A 17,897-nucleotide genomic window follows, 5' to 3' on the forward strand; every position below is an offset into this window, starting at 1 on the left:
GTTCTTCTCTTGCACTGTTACCCAATCAAGCTCCTCTGACAGTGAAGGCTATGGGTAGGTCCTGGAATGGCTGTACAGATTAACCTGGTGCTAATTTGGAGATGCCTAACCTGGGAAAGGTTATTACTGGGCGAGTCACGTGTGTGCATAGCTAATGCTAACTTTTCCCAGGTCGGGCTCCTCCAGGCCCATTACAATAACAACTTGCATTTATATAGCACCTTTAACACAGTGAAACAGACTTGTGCACATCAGCTAGGCTGCTACTTCAACTCAGCACTGAGGCAGTGCTGCATTATCTGAGTCATCTTTTTGATGACTCAGTGAACTGCCTGCTCAGGTGGATGCAATAGATCCTGTGGGACAATTTTAAGAGCAGGGTGTCCTGTCCCTGATGCTCAGTGTGACCAACATTCCTCCCTCAACTAAAACCACCAAATGCAGATTATCTGATCATTCATTTGCTCTTTATGGTTCCTTACTATCTGCAATTGGCTGGACTGGACTTCAAAAGTAACAACAGTGACTGGACTTCAAAAGTAATCCATTAGTTATAAAATGCTTTGCAAAGTCCTGAGTACATGATAAGGTGCGGTATACATGCAAGTTCTTTCTTCTCATCGAGTTAAAAGTTCTAATATTGATCTTCACTGAAATAATTATAGAGAGCACCTAGAAACATAGGACTGCAGCCCGTGGGGTTTTACTTATTAGTTTCAGCAAGCTATAGATGGAGGTAGGACAACTGGGCTCTTCTGCTGGAAGATACATGTTACAAAGGTAACAACACAGCTCTTACAAAGAAGAGGTGAGAAATAATCAAATAGGTCATAATCTGCATAAATAACTTGAGATAGCAAATAAAAATGTTTTAGCATACTTAACATTTCAGGATAATATACTCAAGTCTGTAAACAGGTGAATGCTGCTTATTCTTTCAGTCCATATAATCCCTACTCACCTCGTACACACCAAGGTATTTTATGGCTATAAAATATTTATCATGTTAAATAAGGAGGAATCGGCCTTCTTACCTTTCCGAGTTCCCTCAGCTTCGTTCCGAAAGCCCCTTCACAAAGTCCTTCTGTTCCCTTTCTAACACAAAATGTTCCTTTAGTGCTGAAGAGATGTTATTTTCTGTTTTTCCTGTAGCCGTAGCAACAAACTGTGTAACATCAAGGGGGCGTGATAAAATAGCACAATACAATAAAGTGACCGGGGTCATTAATTATAGCTGTAGTAGCAACAGCTTTGTTTCAATAATAATTCATGTTGGCTTATAGAAGCGTGTTCAATAATTGTTAAATTCTCTACATGAAGAATAGGTGCAGCAATTGCTAATAATGGTATTTTATAGGAGCTTATCCTTTTCTTAAATGTAAATGTAATGAACACTTTTATCCTCTACTTCGGCTTACCCAGGCTTTATCCACCCTCTCCTCACGTCAGCTGGAGTAACGGGTTTTTAAAAAATATGTTTAATTGAGAAATCAATGTAACGGGCCAAGGCCCTTAGTGCAAGATGCCACCAAAATTGAAAAGAGTAAACTGGAAATCAAAGCAAAACAGGAGTGGTGATTAACTACTGCCAAACTTGGGTTTTAAAAACCTTAAGATTGCAGGAGGAAGTAAAGACTGAGGAGGGTGAGAAGCTCCATAGTTGAGAGATTCTGGGAGAGAATGAGTTACAGTAGGAAACCGTATGATGAGTCTTCATTTTAACAGGATTGTTTCAATTTAAGCTTCTCCCGCTACTCTTTCCTCATGTAACGATACAGAAGCCAGTGCTTCCTACGATCTAAAGCAAGGCCTATTTGTCATCCATCTCCAGCAATTTTCACTTGGAGTTAACTTAAATAAACGGAAAAATGTAAGGATATCTCTTTATTGGGTGGCATGATGGTGATAGAATTGCAAAACCAGTGAGTCTAGCACCAGCAAGACCAAATTAAAAGAGACACCTCCTTTACATATACTGTCAATATAGCTTAAATCAATGAAGTACTGTATAAAGATTTTTTTTTAATTGATTGTGAATATTTGGATTTTATTGCACTCTTTTGACTCCGTGGACAACACAGGCTGTGACCTGCTTCCAGGCCAGTGACAATGTTTCTCTGCAACTATCCACCAGGGCTTACCCTGGGCAACTCTCTTACTAACTTTCCCTTCCTCCCTCCCAAAGGGGAATATCAGGCCCAGTTCAGAAATTCATTGAATGGGCAATGGTGAGAGCTGCCCAGTATTTACTGCTCTATGGTAAGATGCAATGTAGTGCTCCACCAGTAGTAAAAATATATTTTTAATAAATCAGTCTGTTCATCAAACCTTTAAATGAAACCTCATTTAATGAAATTGTTCCATTTGAATCAGCAGTATATTTTGCCAGTAATAGACACAGATGTTGCTAAATATAGAATACTTCGATATAAATCATAATACCTGGTTCACTTGACTAGTTTGGCAATTTCATTATTTTGAAGTGAACTGGGTTTTAAGAAGCTCACTGAAAGTCTCTTTTAACATCGGGGGACAGATGCCGATGACGGCGTGTAGAAATCACACTTATGACAATATAAGGACTGTTCGATGGACAAGTTGCTCTTTTCTGCTCTTCATTTTTGTATGTTCATACTGTAAAATGATATATATGTTTCAATATGGGCTAAATTCAAAAGAATGTAATTTGTGGAACACATTAGAAACTGTTAGTGTATTATATTTAAAATGCCCCTCATACTGATTGTATGAAAATCTCCTTTAAGTACTGGCCGTCAGGGCCCTACATTAAAATGAGATTAGAGGGTCTCAGTTCAGTTACTAGTGGGCATGGGTCCACAGCACAAAACTGCCCTTAATTCAGCATTAGTTGGCTGAAAATGGCAATCTTACTGAGAGAAGCATTAGGATCGCTGGAGTAGGAAATGGAAAAAATGGATCACAGGTGCAGTAAGGGATACTATTATCAGATTGAGGCTGAGTCATCTTGTTGTGGCAGACTAGTGGGAACTTTATTTTGCAAACCAATGCACTATACCCGACCCAGAAGCATTTATATTGACACTGGATGTCTAAAATGGAAAGTGTTGCAGCACTAAAATTCCTAGCTTTGATGAGTGCAAAATTCACAAAAGAAAAGGTGGGACCCTCTTTCCACCCCCCAGCTAAACTGGCCTCAGTGTCATTATTCCTTCTAATATATGTGTGGATTCAGGTGAATTAGGCTAAGAGTGAACAAAACAAATGTGCAGTCAAATCCACATATACAGGCAACACTAACTTCAACAAACAAAAGGTCATGAAGTTTATATTTAATTCCTCATACTGTCAATGACAATCATTCCTGTTAATTGAAACATTTCTGTACCTCTGACCTACATGTTTAATGCAATAAGTTCAGTGTTATTGATTAAGTTCATCATTATACGCAATAAAAACAGAAGATATTGGAAATGTGTAGAAGACCGACCAACACGTTAATATTTCAGGTATGACCCTCTGATGAAGTGTCCACACACAAAATGCTAAATCTATTTTACTCTTTCAGATTCTGGTCAGCCTGCTTTGCATTTTCAGTAATTTCCATTTTTATTTCAGTCTTCCCCAATTTGTGATCGTTCTCTTTACTTCATTATACACAGCACTACCTGTACTAACAGGACAACTTTATAAAACAGGGGCAACCAATAGAGAAAGTACATTCCAGTTAATTAGTTAGTGCTTTCAGGTGCACAACAATCCTAGTGTCAATAATTACAATGCACCATAAAGCAATGTGAGGACTGTACAGATTGCTGAATTTATGCTAGTTTCAAACATATTCTGCAACTAATTACTTAATAGAACTGAAGCGCTTTGAGATTCAGATGATGAATCAGTTTTGAATTTGGCTGCGGTGCTGCTTCTATGTATATTGCCAAAACGAGGTGGATGATCAAATAGATGCAGCAAAGATCTTATTTGATAGACAACTCTAAGTGTGGAGGTGTTGCCAACAGCTCATAAATCATACAAGGTTTAGAGCTTACATAATGTCTGTATTAAAAATCATACGGCCATCACCACTGGCATTTCAGACACATCACTTGACCGCTGACAGCAAAAGGCCAACAACTATTGTTACCAAGGTAGCAGCAAGAGGACCACAGAAATAACAAGGACTTTATGACCTAATTACTCAACTTTATAATGATCTTCAGAGGCAGCTACGTCAGCTTGTGAGTATAACAAGTAGATTCTTGTGTGTGTTGTGGAATTGTGTTGTGTTAGGTAGGTAGAAGTCAAGGTGGAGGTAACAACCTTTAACAATCGAGTTAGTGAATTACAATTTTTTTTTTTTTTTTTAAAGTAAACTCAGATTACTTGGTCCTACGTTCCCCCATTGTCTGCCCCATCTTGTAGCTGATTTTCTTTTAATTCACTACTGAAATATAGATACAAAAGTGTTCTTTCATGAATTAGAAAGGTTCAGAAATGTACAAAGGAAGTTACACAGGAACGACTGAGAGTTAAGAGAGTAACTAAAGGCTTTTATTAACAAAAGAATGAAGGTCTGCCTCGAGTGGTCGACCGGTCCAGAAATACAAAGGGCTGGGGAGCAGTCACCTTTGTACTAGGACTTGTGGGAGGAGTCAGCCGAGGCATGTCCAGGCATGTACACAGTGGAATACAAACAGTGGTTTACCACATTCACCCCTTGTTTAAAATTGAGTCCGGCGGGGTGAAGTGTATTAAAAGTTAGTGTATTGGAGTCTCTCCGGAGGTCTTGTCTGCCGCTGTGATCGGCGTGGCGACGGCAGGGGTAGTGGAGCTTCCGGCGTCGAGTCCTGCGTGGGCTGTGGCACAGGCGTGTCGTCCTCGTAGATGTCGAGCGGGTCGCGGGGCCCAGGCCTGCCGTCTGCTGGGGCTGGATATCGGATCGTGGGGGGGGGTGGTAGTGAGTAGTGGGTTACTGCGGCCCCCGAGGGTGCAAGGTCTCTTATGGAGACTGTGTCCTCCCGCCCGTCCGGGTATGCAATGTAAGCATACTGGGGGTTGGCGTGGAGGAGGTCGACCCTCTTGACCAGGGGGTCCGTTTTATGGGTCCTCACGTGCCTTCTCAGTAGGACCGGCCCTGGGGACGTCAGCCATGGCGGTAGCGATGTCCCCGGTGTGGACTTCCTTGGGAAGACAAACATTTTCTCATGAGGGGTGGCGTTAGTGGCAGTGCAGAGCAGTGACCGAATAGAGTGGAGCGCATCGGGGAGCACATCCTGCCAGCGGGAGGTTGGAAGGCCCCTAGACTTTAAGGCTAGCAGGGCGGCCTTCCAAACTGTCGCATTTTCTCTTTCCACCTGTCCGTTCCCCCGGGGGTTGTAACTGGTGGTCCTGCTTGTGGCAATACCCCTAGTTAGCAGGTACTGACGGAGTTCGTCGCTCATAAACGATGAGCCCCGGTCGCTATGGATATAGCTGGGGAAACCGAACAGGGTGAAGAGGTCGTTCAGACATTTAATGACCGTGGCACTGGTCATGTCCGGGCAGGGGATGGCGAACGGGAAACGGGAGTACTCATCAATAATATTGAGGAAGTACACATTGTGGTCGGAGGAGGGGAGAGGCCCTTTAAAATCAACGCTCAGGCGCTCGAAGGGGCGAGTGGCTTTTATCAGGTGGGCCCTGTCTGGTCTATAAAAGTGCGGTTTGCACTCAGCGCAGACTTGGCAGTTCCTGGTCATGGTCCTGACCTCCTCAATAGAGTAAGGCAGGTTGCGGGCCTTGATGAAGTGGAAGAACCTGGTGACCCCCGGGTGGCAGAGGTCATTGTGGAGGGCCCTCAGTCTATCGATCTGCACGCTGGCGCAGGTGCCACGCGATAGCGCATCCGGAGGTTCATTGAGCTTCCCGGGCCGGTACAAGATCTCGTAATTGTAGGTGGAAAGTTCGATTCTCCACCTCAAGATCTTGTCATTTTTGATTTTGCCCCTCTGCTTGTTGTTAAACATGAAAGCAACTGAACGTTGGTCAGTGAGCAGGGTAAATCGTTTTCCGGCCAGGTAGTGCCTCCAATGACGCACAGCCTCCACAATCGCCTGGGCCTCCTTCTCAACAGCGGAGTGTCTGGTCTCCGGGCCTTGGAGGGTTCGTGAAAAGAAGGCCACGGGTCTCCCCGCCTGATTGAGGGTAGCGGCCAGGGCAAAGTCGGACGCGTCGCTTTCCACCTGGAAGGGGATGGATTCGTCCACTGCGTGCATGGTGGCTTTGGCAATGTCTTCCTTGATACGGTGGAAGGCTAAGCGGGCCTCTGCCGTCAAGGGAAAAGAGGTGGACTTGATCAGCGGATGGGCCTTGTCCGCATAGTAGGGGACCCACTGGGCATAATAGGAGAAAAACCCTAGGCACCTCTTCAGGGCCTTGAGGCAGTGGGGCAGTGGGAGTTCCAGAAGGGGACGCATCCGGTCGGGGTCGGGGCCGATGACTCCGTGTTCCACAACACAGCCAAGGATGGCGAGGCGGTTTGTGCGGAATATGCACTTCTCCTTGTTATATGTCAGGTTCAGGAGTTGGGCGGTGCAGAGGAATTTTTCGAGGTTTGCGTCATGGTCCTGTAAGTCACGGCCGCAGATGGTCACATTGTCCAGATATGGGAAAGTGGCCTGCAACGCATTTTGATCTACCATCCGGTCCATCTCCCTTTGGAAGACGGAGACCCCGTTGGTGACGCCAAAGGGAACCCTAAGGAAGTGGTAGAGGCGGCCGTTTGCCTCAAAGGCAGTATACTGGCGGTCCTCAGGGCGGATAGGGAGCTGGTGGTACGCTGATTTCAGGTCAATGGTCGAGAAGACGCGGTACTGCGCGATCTGGTTGACCATATCAGCTATGCGGGGGAGTGGGTAGGCGTCCAGCAGGGTGTAGCGATTTATTGTCTGGCTGTAGTCGATGACCAGGCGCTGCTTCTCGCCGGTCTTAACGACCACAACCTGGGCTCGCCAGGGGCTGGTGCTGCCCTCAATAATCCCTTCCTTCAGGAGCCGCTCCACTTCGGTTTTAATGAAAACCCTGTCCCCGGCACTGTATCGCCTGCTCTTTGTGGCGATGGGCTTACAGTCAGGGGTGAGGTTAGCAAACAGTGGGGGGGGGTGACTCTGAGTGTGGAGAGGTTGCACCTGGTGTGCGGCGGGCAATTTGGGAGCTGCTGGCTGCGGACTGTGAGTGGGGGTAGGGGTCCACCGTACGCCATCGTAACACTTTTAAGGTGGCACTGAAAACCTAACCCCAGCAGGACGGCAGCGCAGAGGTCGGGCAGGACCAGAAGTTTTAAATGATCGTACACGGTCCCGTCTACTACGAGTGTCACTACGCAGTAGCCGCCGATGTCCGCCGACTGGGACTCGGAGGCCATAGAAATCCGCTGGTGCGCAGGCAGGACTGGGAGAGAGCAACGCCGCACCGTGTCGGGGTGGATGAAGCTCTCCGTGCTCCCAGAGTCAAAAAGGCAGATTGTATCGTGGCCATTTACCTTAATGTCCATTGTGGAACTGGCCAGCTGGTGCGGTCTCGCTTGGTCCAGTGTAACGGATGCCAGCGTAGGGGTCGGTGTGTCGCTGCGGGTATCAGATGAGGCGGTGTTGGGGGCCTGCTGCGTTCCGGCTGTCGCCCAAGATGGCGGCGTCCATGATCCCCATGTGGCTGGAGGCGTCCAAAATGGCTGCTGTACCGGTGGTTCGCACATGGCCGGGGAGGCCCAAGATGGCGGCCCGCATGGCCCACACGCGGCGCTGCTGGGGTTCGGGGTGGCTTTGGCCCTGCAGACGTTAGCGTAGTGTCCCTTCTTCCCGCAGCCCGAGCAGATCGCGTTTTTCGCCGGGCAGCGCGCTCTGGGGTGTTTTGCCTGGCCACAGAAGTAGCATTTCTGGCCTTGGGGCACTGCTGTCTGGCCTTGGGACACTGCTGCGGTAGTTGGGCCGTTGCTGGGGTGTGGCTGGGGTGGCACGGCGCTATGAGGCGGTCCTACCGTGTCCCAGGCTGTCATTCCCCGCGGCGTCCACGGTGCAGAGGAGTAGGCATCCATGCCCCGGTAGGCTGCATCCAATGATAGTGCGAGTTCAGAGGCCTTGTTGAGGTCGAGGTCACTCTGCTCCAACAGTCGCTGTCGGGTGTAATTGGATCTGTGGCCCGCTACAAAAGCGTCCCGGATAAGTTCCTCTGTGTACACGGCGGCCTTTACATCCTTACAACCACAGGCCCGGCCAAGCACAGACAGTGCCTGAAGGTATTCCACGGTCAATTCCCCAGGTTGTTGTTTACGACTCCCCAGAAGGTGCCTGGCGTACACCTCGTTCACTGGGCGCGTGTACTGGTCCTCGAGGAGCTTGAAAGCGTCCGCGTACGAGGTCGCGTCTTGGATGACCGAGTACACTCGGTGGTTCACTTTGGAGGTCAGGACATCCAGTTTGTCCTCATCAGATTTGATTGCTGCGGAGGCGGTCAGGAATTTTTCGAAACACTTAAGCCAGTGAGTAAACTTGGTGGATGAGTCCACCTCCCGATGATCTAAGTCCAGGCATGCTGGTGTGAGGATCTTCTCCATTATAAAAATTTTGTTAATAAAATTGATGCGCTATCAATTACTCATAAAAGACTGAGAGTTAAGAGAGTAACTAAAGGCTTTTATTAACAAAAGAATGAAGGTCTGCCTTGAGTGGTCGACCGGTCCAGAAATACAAAGGGCTGGGGAGCAGTCACCTTTATACTAGGACTTGTGGGAGGAGTCAGCCGAGGCATGTCCAGGCATGTGCACAGTGGAATACAAACAGTGGTTTACCACAGTAGAGTATTGTTATGGTCAGTTAGCATGAAGAACCATCTTGTTCCCAATGAGTGCAATGATCATGAGATTTCACTGTGACATGAGACTTGTCAAATATTGGAATTGAACCATTTATTTAGTAGAAAAACAGAGGACGCGATTTCTGGGGAAGATAGTATACAGGCTTGTGCTCCTGCTGCTGTTGGAGGCCCCACCTTTTTTGTGGTACCACATGCCTTTGGCAGCACAAGTGTTGCAACGTTTACTGTTCTTCAACCAACCTTGGACTTGTCATCAGCACCAAAGTCATTAAAAAGGTTTTGTCTTCATGATGAAGTGTTTGGCAACCTATTTTTTCCCCAAATCCTTCCACGGCCTCATCCCTCCCCGTCTCTGTAACCTCCTCCAGCCCTACAATCCTCCCAGAACTCTGCTCTCCTCTAATTCTGGCCTCTTGTGAATCACTGACTTCCTTCGCCCCACCATTTGTGGCCGTGTCTTCAGCTGTCTAGGCCCCACGCTCTGGAATTCCCTCACTACACCTCTTTACCTCCCTCGCTCCTCCTTTAAGACACTCCTTAAAACCTACCTCTTTGACCAAGCTTTTGGTCACCTGGCCGAATGTCTCCTTCTTTGGCTAGGTGTCAATTTGTTTGTCAAATTATGCTCCTGTGAAGCACCTTGGGATGTTTTACTACGCTAAAGCTGCTATATAAATTCAAGTTGTTGTTTAGGGAGGGAGCGTATGTACAAGAATCTTGCATCATTTTCATCACATCACTTTCAAGTGAAGCAATGATTTGTTTTACTGCAATCGGGCTGCTTGTGTGCTTATGAATAAATAAAAAAGGTTCACCATTATTTTCAGGGAAACAGTGCTCCTTTAAACATTTCTTACTTCTGTTGCTCTGCCTTTTCGTTCCAGCATTGTCTCCTGCTACATGTACACTGTACATACTTGTTTTAAGTGTGGACAGAAGACACGTTAGATGCCTGTTGGATATAGTGTTTATCTCGTGGGCCAGCCCAATCCAATAATGCACGAGTAATATCAGGGGTCATTTCCCAACCCCTGCTTCCAGTAGCTCGGGATAGGGCTGCAAAATTGTAGCTCTGATTGTTTGACCCACACTCCTATTGGACAGAACTCCCTGCTCTGAACTTGTGATTATGGCATTATCCCTATAATCATAAATTTTATGATATTGGGCCTGTATCAACGAGCAGTGGGTAAGGAAAAACACTTAATTCACGGTCTCTGAGCACTTCTCTCACAAACCTCTTTCCAAATCCTCTCAGTAGTGATGTGCACCCCTCCCCCACTCTTGCTGTCCTTGCAATAGCATAACCTCCGATTTACCATGTGAAACACCACAGGAGATTCACTAGTAAAAGGACTTATATTTATATTGTGCCTTTCAGGACGCCCCAATGCACTTGACAGCCAAGTTCTTTAGAAGTGTAGTCACTGTTGTAATGTTGGAAAAAGCGGCAGCTAATTTGCACACAGCAAGCTACCACAAACAGTAATGAGATTATGACTAAATAATCTATTTTTTAGTGGTGTTGGTTGAGGGATAAATATTGGACTCCCTTGCTTTTCTTTGAATAGTGCCATGAGGGCGAGAACAGGAATTAAAAGTCTCGTGCTTTTCCAGGATCTCTGGAGGATAATCTGATCAATGGGTTGAAATGTTTTCCCTCCAACAAAGTAAAATGTCTGTATGGTCAGATATCAGAGAGTTAGCGTGTGCTTTCATCAGTGGGTTAAGGTGATCACTTTGCTGACCAAATACAGATCGCAAAGCTTTTTTAATCTTGTTGATCAACTGAATTTCCAGTCACATTCAAAACTACATGGCTGCACTCACACTTTAAACACTGGCTTCAACAAGAACATATCTAAGGTATCACTATAACGAGATCTATGCATAGGGTGGAATGCTAGACTAATCATTGTTTAATATGCTCTAGAATAGCCCTCATCACAAGACCCTGAAATTGGATCTATCCACCAGATAAAATGTTATCTAAATATCCATTACCCCTGCAATAAACTGAACTATGACATTGAAAAGGGCTGTAATGCGACAGTTTAGTGGATCAGTTACTTGAGTTGGATATTACGTGTTGTGAAGAAGGAGGGGGAGAGGGTAATAGAACCTATTGCGGATAGGAGACCCTTTTTTTTGGGTGGGGGGGGGGCATCCACATCTTTTCCTCCTATGTCAGCCGGTTCTTGTCTTTATGTTCTGCTTTGAAGCAATAACTGCAAGAGAACATTTTGAAACAGAATTTTCAACCATTCAATTGATCAAAAAGAAATCCGTAGTTGGGAGTCAGCTGTGGTTCAGTGGGTAGCACTCTCGTCTGAGTCAGAAGGTTGTGGGTTCAACTTCCATTCCAGAGACTTGAGCACAAAATCTAGTACTGAGGGAGTGCTGCACTGTTGGAGGTGCCGTCATTCAGATGAGACGTTAAACTGAGGCTACCTCTGCCTTCATAAAAGATGTGGACATAAAAGATCCCATAGCACTATTTAGAAGAGGAGCAGGGGAGTGCCTCCCAGTTTTCTGGCCAATATTTATCCCTCAACCAACATCATAAAAAAACAGATTATCTGGTCATTATGGCATTATGGCATAGTGGTTAGCACTGTTGCCTCACAGCGCCAGGGACCCGGGTTCAAATCCGGCCTCGGGTGACTGTCTGTGTGGAGTTTGCACATTCTCCCCGTGTTTGCGTGGGTTTCCTCCGGGTGCTCCGGTTTCCTCCCACAGTCCAAAGATGTGCGGGTTAGGTTGATTGGCCATGATAAAAAATTGGCCCTTAGTGTTAGGGGGGATTAAATACGTGGGGTTACGGGGATAGGGCTTGGGTGGGATGGCTGTCGGTGTAGGGACCGGGTGCTAGGGTTTGGATGATCAGCCATGATCTCGTTGAATGGCGGAGCAGGCTCGAAGGGCCGAATGGCCTACTCCTGCTCCTAGTTTCTATGTTTCTATTATCACATTGCTGTTGTGGGTCCTTGCTGTGCAGATTGGCTGCCATGTTTCCTGCATTACAACTGTGACTACACTCCAAAAGTACTTCATTGGCTGTAAAGTATTTTGGGACATCCCAAGGTTGTGAAAGGCAAGTCTTTCTATTTTTTGTTGACAGCTACAAAGGAAAACAAAGAAACCACAGCTGTTGCTAATCACAGGTCTTATTTAGCTGATTATTTTATGATAAAAACAGATTTTTGCATTTCAAGTGTAACTTGCCTGAAATAAACATTTGAAAAATTAACCTCCAGTTTGGTTACAAGTCTTTTGGAAAAAGCAAAAACACTCAAATCCTCACAGGATGAGGGGACACTCCTTTCTGCTTCAAATCAGAAACTGACTTAACACATACTGGGATACTCTGCAAACTGCACGTGCTCAGAATACACAGGAGCAGTTGGAAGGTCTGTGCATATTTTGCTGAAGTAAAATAATTCCAATTAAATCCCAGGCTTTTGAGACAGGCTGAAGCCTTGATTACAACAGATCTACGACAGATAACATCTTTCTATTATATTACTCCCACAAACCAATCAAAGATCTCAAAAAAATTCTATTGTTCAAAAGTGCCACTTTGAACAATAGAAATGGGTAAAAGTGACACAAATCTTATAAAAGGTCAATAGTAAAATACTGCAGATGTTGGAAATCCGAAATAACAATAGAAAATGCTGGAAAAACTCAGGTCAGGCAACATCCATGGAGAGACATTTGAGTTGACGTTTCGGGTCGAACCCTTGAAGGGTTTGACCCGAAACGTCAACTCAAATTTCTCTCTACGGATGTTGCCTGACCTGCTGAGTTTTTCCAGCATTTTCTATTGTTATTTTTTATAAAAGGTCAACATGATTACTAGTAGTGAAAGAGATTACTAAAAAGTGACTTAACAGTTAAAATGATCTCATGATCACTACCGGTCAATGAGATTACTAGAAAGGGGTACAGTAATGTTTCAATAAATAATCTAGGGAAGTTTTATATTTGTTACCTCTCCATCTTCTCATGCCAATTAATCATTCCCATAAGGTGCCATATGCAGTCTAGGATTTTAAATAAATCAGCACAAACACCTGCTTAAAAACTCATGCCGTAGAATATTCCAGTCCAGACAATTTACACAAATAATGACAATATTCGTGTTTGAAAACTAAGAAGGGTGAACATCTTTATCAATTATAATCAACTTTGCAAGACACTGCATCTCATGTAAACCAAGTCAACAGTACGCTGAGCTCAAACATTAAGAATTGTAAATAGCTAATATAGAAGAATACAGCTTTCAGACTAAGCTAATGGTTTCACCTTGAACAAGCGTTCAGTTAAACAGGTTTTCAACAGTCAGAGTCTTTCTGGTGCAAGTTACAAAGTCAGCAGTGCAGAAACTCAAACACTACAACCATGGAAACTGAAGGATATTCAAATCTAGTGTTCACAAAGCAAGTACTTGCTAAACTTTAAAAGTGTACAATCTGATCATTATGAAAGTTGTAATTCCTCACGTTACATTCCACTGAACAAATACAATCGTGTGGCTTTCAAAGCATCTTATTTTTCCCCATTAGCAGCAGGACATGATGTCTGTGGTACTTTGCTATGGGGAAAATGAGATCAATAGGCTAGTTACCTATTCGTATTCAATTTTAGTTGCTACTGCAATCTCTTTTACCCACCTGCGTCCCCCCCCCACCAAAAGTGTGAAGCACTTAGATACATTTTAATGTGATTAGGTGCTATATAAATGCGTGTAATTTTCTTCTCCCACAATGTAAGGCCATTTCCTCTTGAAGGAATTCATGTGCATAAAAGTACACATACCCTGGAAGTACATGCAATATTACAACCAAAAAAACATTTAACTGGACAGTGAGTCAGTGCACAAAATAAAAACACTCAGGTCTGCAAACATTTGCTTCAAGCCCTGTAAATTCTGAAGACTACATTGAAGTAACAGAATTCACACATCACTCAGCATTTCAAGCTGACAGCATTTCAACTCATGTTAGATTGCCAGTGCTTCAAGGGGGCGGGGGTGAAAATCTCTTTCTTCATTGGGAATGGAGGTTGGCAACCAATCAGATTAGTTGGAGGGCAGGACTGGAGGTTGTCAGAACCAATCAAATCAGCCAGTTATTTTAAAAGGCCTATTGCCTCCATTAAAATAGTTGACACTGGAATGCCATACCAAAGTGTTGTGTTCGCTATTATTACCAACCTCAAATATTAAGGTTTTAAAAACAGATCATGTTTGAATTGCACAGCAGGTCAACCCACATCTAAAAGAGAAAAGACAGATTTTAAAGCTTGGCAATAACACTTCATCAGAATTCAGTTCTACGGTTTTGTTTTGATGGTTGATAATATTCCAGGTTCCCATGTATGATCACTGTCTAATAAACTGAACAATTTAAGAATAAACAAGACATTTGGTCTGTTTGTAATCCGTATTAAAAACTTAAGCTCAGTCTACATTGTGCTATTTCCGCTATGTTCTTTAGCAAATGTTTCCGTAATTACACTGCCCAAAGAACACCATATTCTATAAGTATGTTGCCAGTATACAGTACCTGGAGCAGCATTCTCCACTCCCTCTATCTCCTGAAGATGTTCGACTTCACAAAGAAGCTGGTCATCTTTCGGTACTTGATGCATTATTATTCATTATTCACGTGTGATCCTTGACAGTGAGTGTCAGTAGACTATTCAATCACGTGGGAAGCTACATCATAGCTGACTTGTTGGTGACAGCTCAGTGATGAATGTGGAAACTCAAAATAGCAGGTATTCCTGCAGCTGAGAAAATCAAATTAAAACATCTCCTAGAATGTCAGAGACCCTTTCTGAAAAATGGCTTGCTTTTAAAATTGACTGCACAAGGAATTTTTAAATTACTTATGTTTCCAGTTGCCCTTTAACATTTATCTTCACTTTTTACTGCATTTAAGTACTAATTTATAACATTTTCTACAGTAAACATTGTTATGGTTAATCAAATTATGCATGTAATGAGCTATTGCTTTGTAATTGTAACTTACTTGTAGTTGAGTTTAAAGTGAGTTCCTTAAAAGTCTCTCCAAGAATAAACTTCTATCGAGTACACTTGCAGAGTCATGGGATACAGGTTATACACCATTAGAAGGACGACCTAACTGTTATTCAAGCTAGTCAGCATAACGAGTGAGATGGAAATCATACTGCACAGCTCTTCATTGTGCATTCTGCTTACATTAGAATTAAAAGTAGAGGCAGACATGAGGATCTTAAATACAAACTAATGTTGGTGATCTTACCTTCAACTTTTTGCCTCTTCAGAGCTGTTTTCAATTTCTGTTGTCAATGCCACAAAATAGATAAAACTGTAGGATAATAGTGTATCACAGAGATCAGCTGTCATCTAGGATAGGTTTACACCAAGGTCTGTATTAGCTGGATGAAGAGGACTGTTTTTCTCTCCTCAGTTGGTCTATAAATTCAGTGTTGTTAGGGAAACGGGTACCATGACCTAAGGAAAATTGCATTGTTGGAAGGTCCCTAGTTACGTTTGTAGTACCTAACATTGTAAATCAGAATTACAAAAGTATAGCTCTCCTAAATTCATATTTTTCTTTCTCGGCAAATTTGTTTCCCTCCCTCCCTTCCTTCCTGGAGGAGTCAAGTTCTTGCTTAGGTATTGTTTCACGGGCACTGTCTGCCCTGCGGTACCTCACCCATACGGTCATTCTTTATGTACCTGGATGATCCCTGTTGGCAGGGGGAAGACACCCAAACCGAGCATGAACCTGTTATCACTGGACATTCACGCGCATTTCCAGCAAGGTTCGGTGAAGAACAAGTGCAGAAACCCTTTCTGATTTTCTGCACGCTTTCCCCCCCACCTCCAAACAATGGTACTGAGGCAAATTGTGGGGCCCTTACTGCCGCTTGAGATCAGCTAACTCAGCACAGACCTCAGGAACAAATCTACGACCTTCCTGGTCTATTTGGCTTAGCTGCTCATTGCTGAGCCAAATAAAGAAGTTATTTGTACTTTCTCCCTCTCCCCTTTCTAATGGCCTCCCCGTGCCAAGAACTAGTCACAGCTGATAGGGCAATAATTCTATAACTAGCTACTGAGAGGCCTCTTAGGCTGACTTATCTCTAGTTTTCCCTTCCTCACTTCCTGTGTGGAAGTTGATGGCTTCTCATTGGCAACAACAACGTACTTTAGTATCTTTAACATAGTAAAACGTCCCAAGGCACTTCACAGAAGCATAATCAGACAAAAATTTGACACTGAGCCACATAGAGATATTAGGACAGGACTTGGTCACGGAGGTAGGTTTTAAGGCGTGTCTTAAAGGAGGAGGAGAGGTTTAGGGAGGGAATTCCAGAGCTTAGGGTCTGGGCAGCTGAAGGAACGACTGCCAATGATGGAGCGATTAAAATCGGGGATGTGGAAGAGGGCAGAATTGGAGGATCGCACAGGGCTCAAGGGTTGTAGGAGGTTGCAGAGAAAGAGAGGCAAAGCAACGGAGGGATCTGAAATCAAGGATAAGAATTTTAAAATCGAGGCATTGCCAGAGTAGGAGCCAATGTACGTCAGTGAGCACATGGGTGGTGGGTGAACGGGACTTGGTGCGAGTTAGGATATGGGCAGCAGAGTTTTGGATGAGCTGAATTTACAGAGGGTGCAAGGTGGGAGACTGGCCAGGAGAGCATTGGAACAGTCGAATCTGGAGGCAACAAAGGCACGGATGAGGGTTTTAGCAGCAAATTTGAGCAGAGGCAGCAGCGGAGACAGGCGATGTTACAGAGTTGGAAGTAGGCGGTGTTATATCCGTGTATCTTAATGTTGTGTCCTTCAATAATCAGACAACAGACTGCAGGGAACGATCAACAGGTGTTTACTGAATGAGGGTTCAAACTGCAACTGACTGTACAGATCACTACTCAGGGTTTATATACAGGTGTGGTCACTGCCAGTACTACAGGATACAGGAGCTGTAAAAAGTAGTTCTCCCCCTTAAAGGTACATACATTACAATTCCTCCCCTTTTAGATTAACAGTACCATAACACTCATTTAACAATTAAATATCAAACTAATTACAATTAACACTTTTAACATGCAACATTAACTGAAAATAGTCTATTTATAAATTCAGTCTTTGGGGAGGCTTCCTGATTCTTTCTGGATAACGCCTTTCCCGAGTGTCTCGCTCTTGGTGCGGAGGCGATTCTAGCATCCTGTCGTCAGTTGATTCATCAGCTTCCAATGCGATTGTTTCTGAGGTAGATGCGACCTGTACGTCGGGTTCCTCACCAGGTACGTATGGCCGAGACATGGGGTTGACTCGTTCCTGTGACTCTAGGATCTGGTCAGCATGGCGTCTCACAATGTTCTCCCCAACATCCACTGTGTACATTAGTGGCCCCTGCCGTGTGCATATCGTTCCTGGTTGCCATTTCTCTGTTCGGTAGTCGCGGGCAAAGACTGGTTGCCCTACATTGAAGCTCCTTGTCGGCTTCTCATTGATGTGCTGGAATTGCTTACTCTCAACATCTCTTCATACATTTGGTCTGAGCAAATCCAGACGAGATCTCAACCTTCGGTTAAAGAACATCATGGCCGGGGCCTGGTTGGTGACTGCATGTGTCGCATTTCTGTAGGCTAACAGGAAATTGTCCACCTTATGCTGCAGTGGAATGTCATCATCGCACATGGCCTTTACTGCTTTTTTAAAGGTTTGTACGAACTTCTCAGCCAATCCATTTGTGGCTGGATGATACGGGGCGGATGTGTAATGCCTTACCCCATTCCTTTTCATAAATCTTCGAAACTCTTCAGACACAAACTGTGGTCCGTTATCAGAGCAAATCTGCTCTGGCAAGCCGTTCCTGGCAAAAATAGTCCGTAGGACTGCAATAGTTTTCTCCGTGGTAGTGGAGGACATTTTGATCACCTCAGGCCATTTCGAGTGCGCATCCACGGCTATTAAAAACATTGAGTCCATGAATGGACCAACAAAATCAATATGCACCCGTTGCCATGGAGATGAGGGCCACTCCCATGGGTGTAGAGGGGCA

At 44.5% G+C, this 17,897-nt stretch overlaps 1 protein-coding gene across 2 annotated transcripts in view; it reads right to left on the minus strand.

The window, feature by feature from the left end:
• LOC147116397 (tubulin polymerization-promoting protein family member 3-like) overlaps window positions 1-15,863 on the minus strand; it is a 42,474-nt gene extending 26,611 nt beyond the window's left edge. Inside the window, exons 1-2 of one of the 2 annotated variants that reach the window (XM_085991284.1) lie at window positions 14,400-14,489; window positions 1,035-1,165 (exon numbers count right to left, since the gene is read on the minus strand). Coding sequence is in view for 1 of the 2 variants with exons in the window: in XM_085991283.1 (XP_085847409.1) it covers window positions 14,400-14,484 (85 nt within the window). In the remaining variant the exon portion in view is untranslated. Of the gene's footprint in view, window positions 1-1,034; window positions 1,166-14,399 lie in introns of both variants that reach the window. The other variant, XM_085991283.1, reaches the window with a different exon arrangement.
• Window positions 15,864-17,897: the final 2,034 nt, after the last annotated feature.

Source organism: Somniosus microcephalus, chromosome 6 (assembly GCF_052327205.1).
Source record: "Somniosus microcephalus isolate GS21.2 chromosome 6, FLI_Smic_1.0, whole genome shotgun sequence".
Classification (NCBI taxonomy): domain Eukaryota; kingdom Metazoa; phylum Chordata; class Chondrichthyes; order Squaliformes; family Somniosidae; genus Somniosus; species Somniosus microcephalus.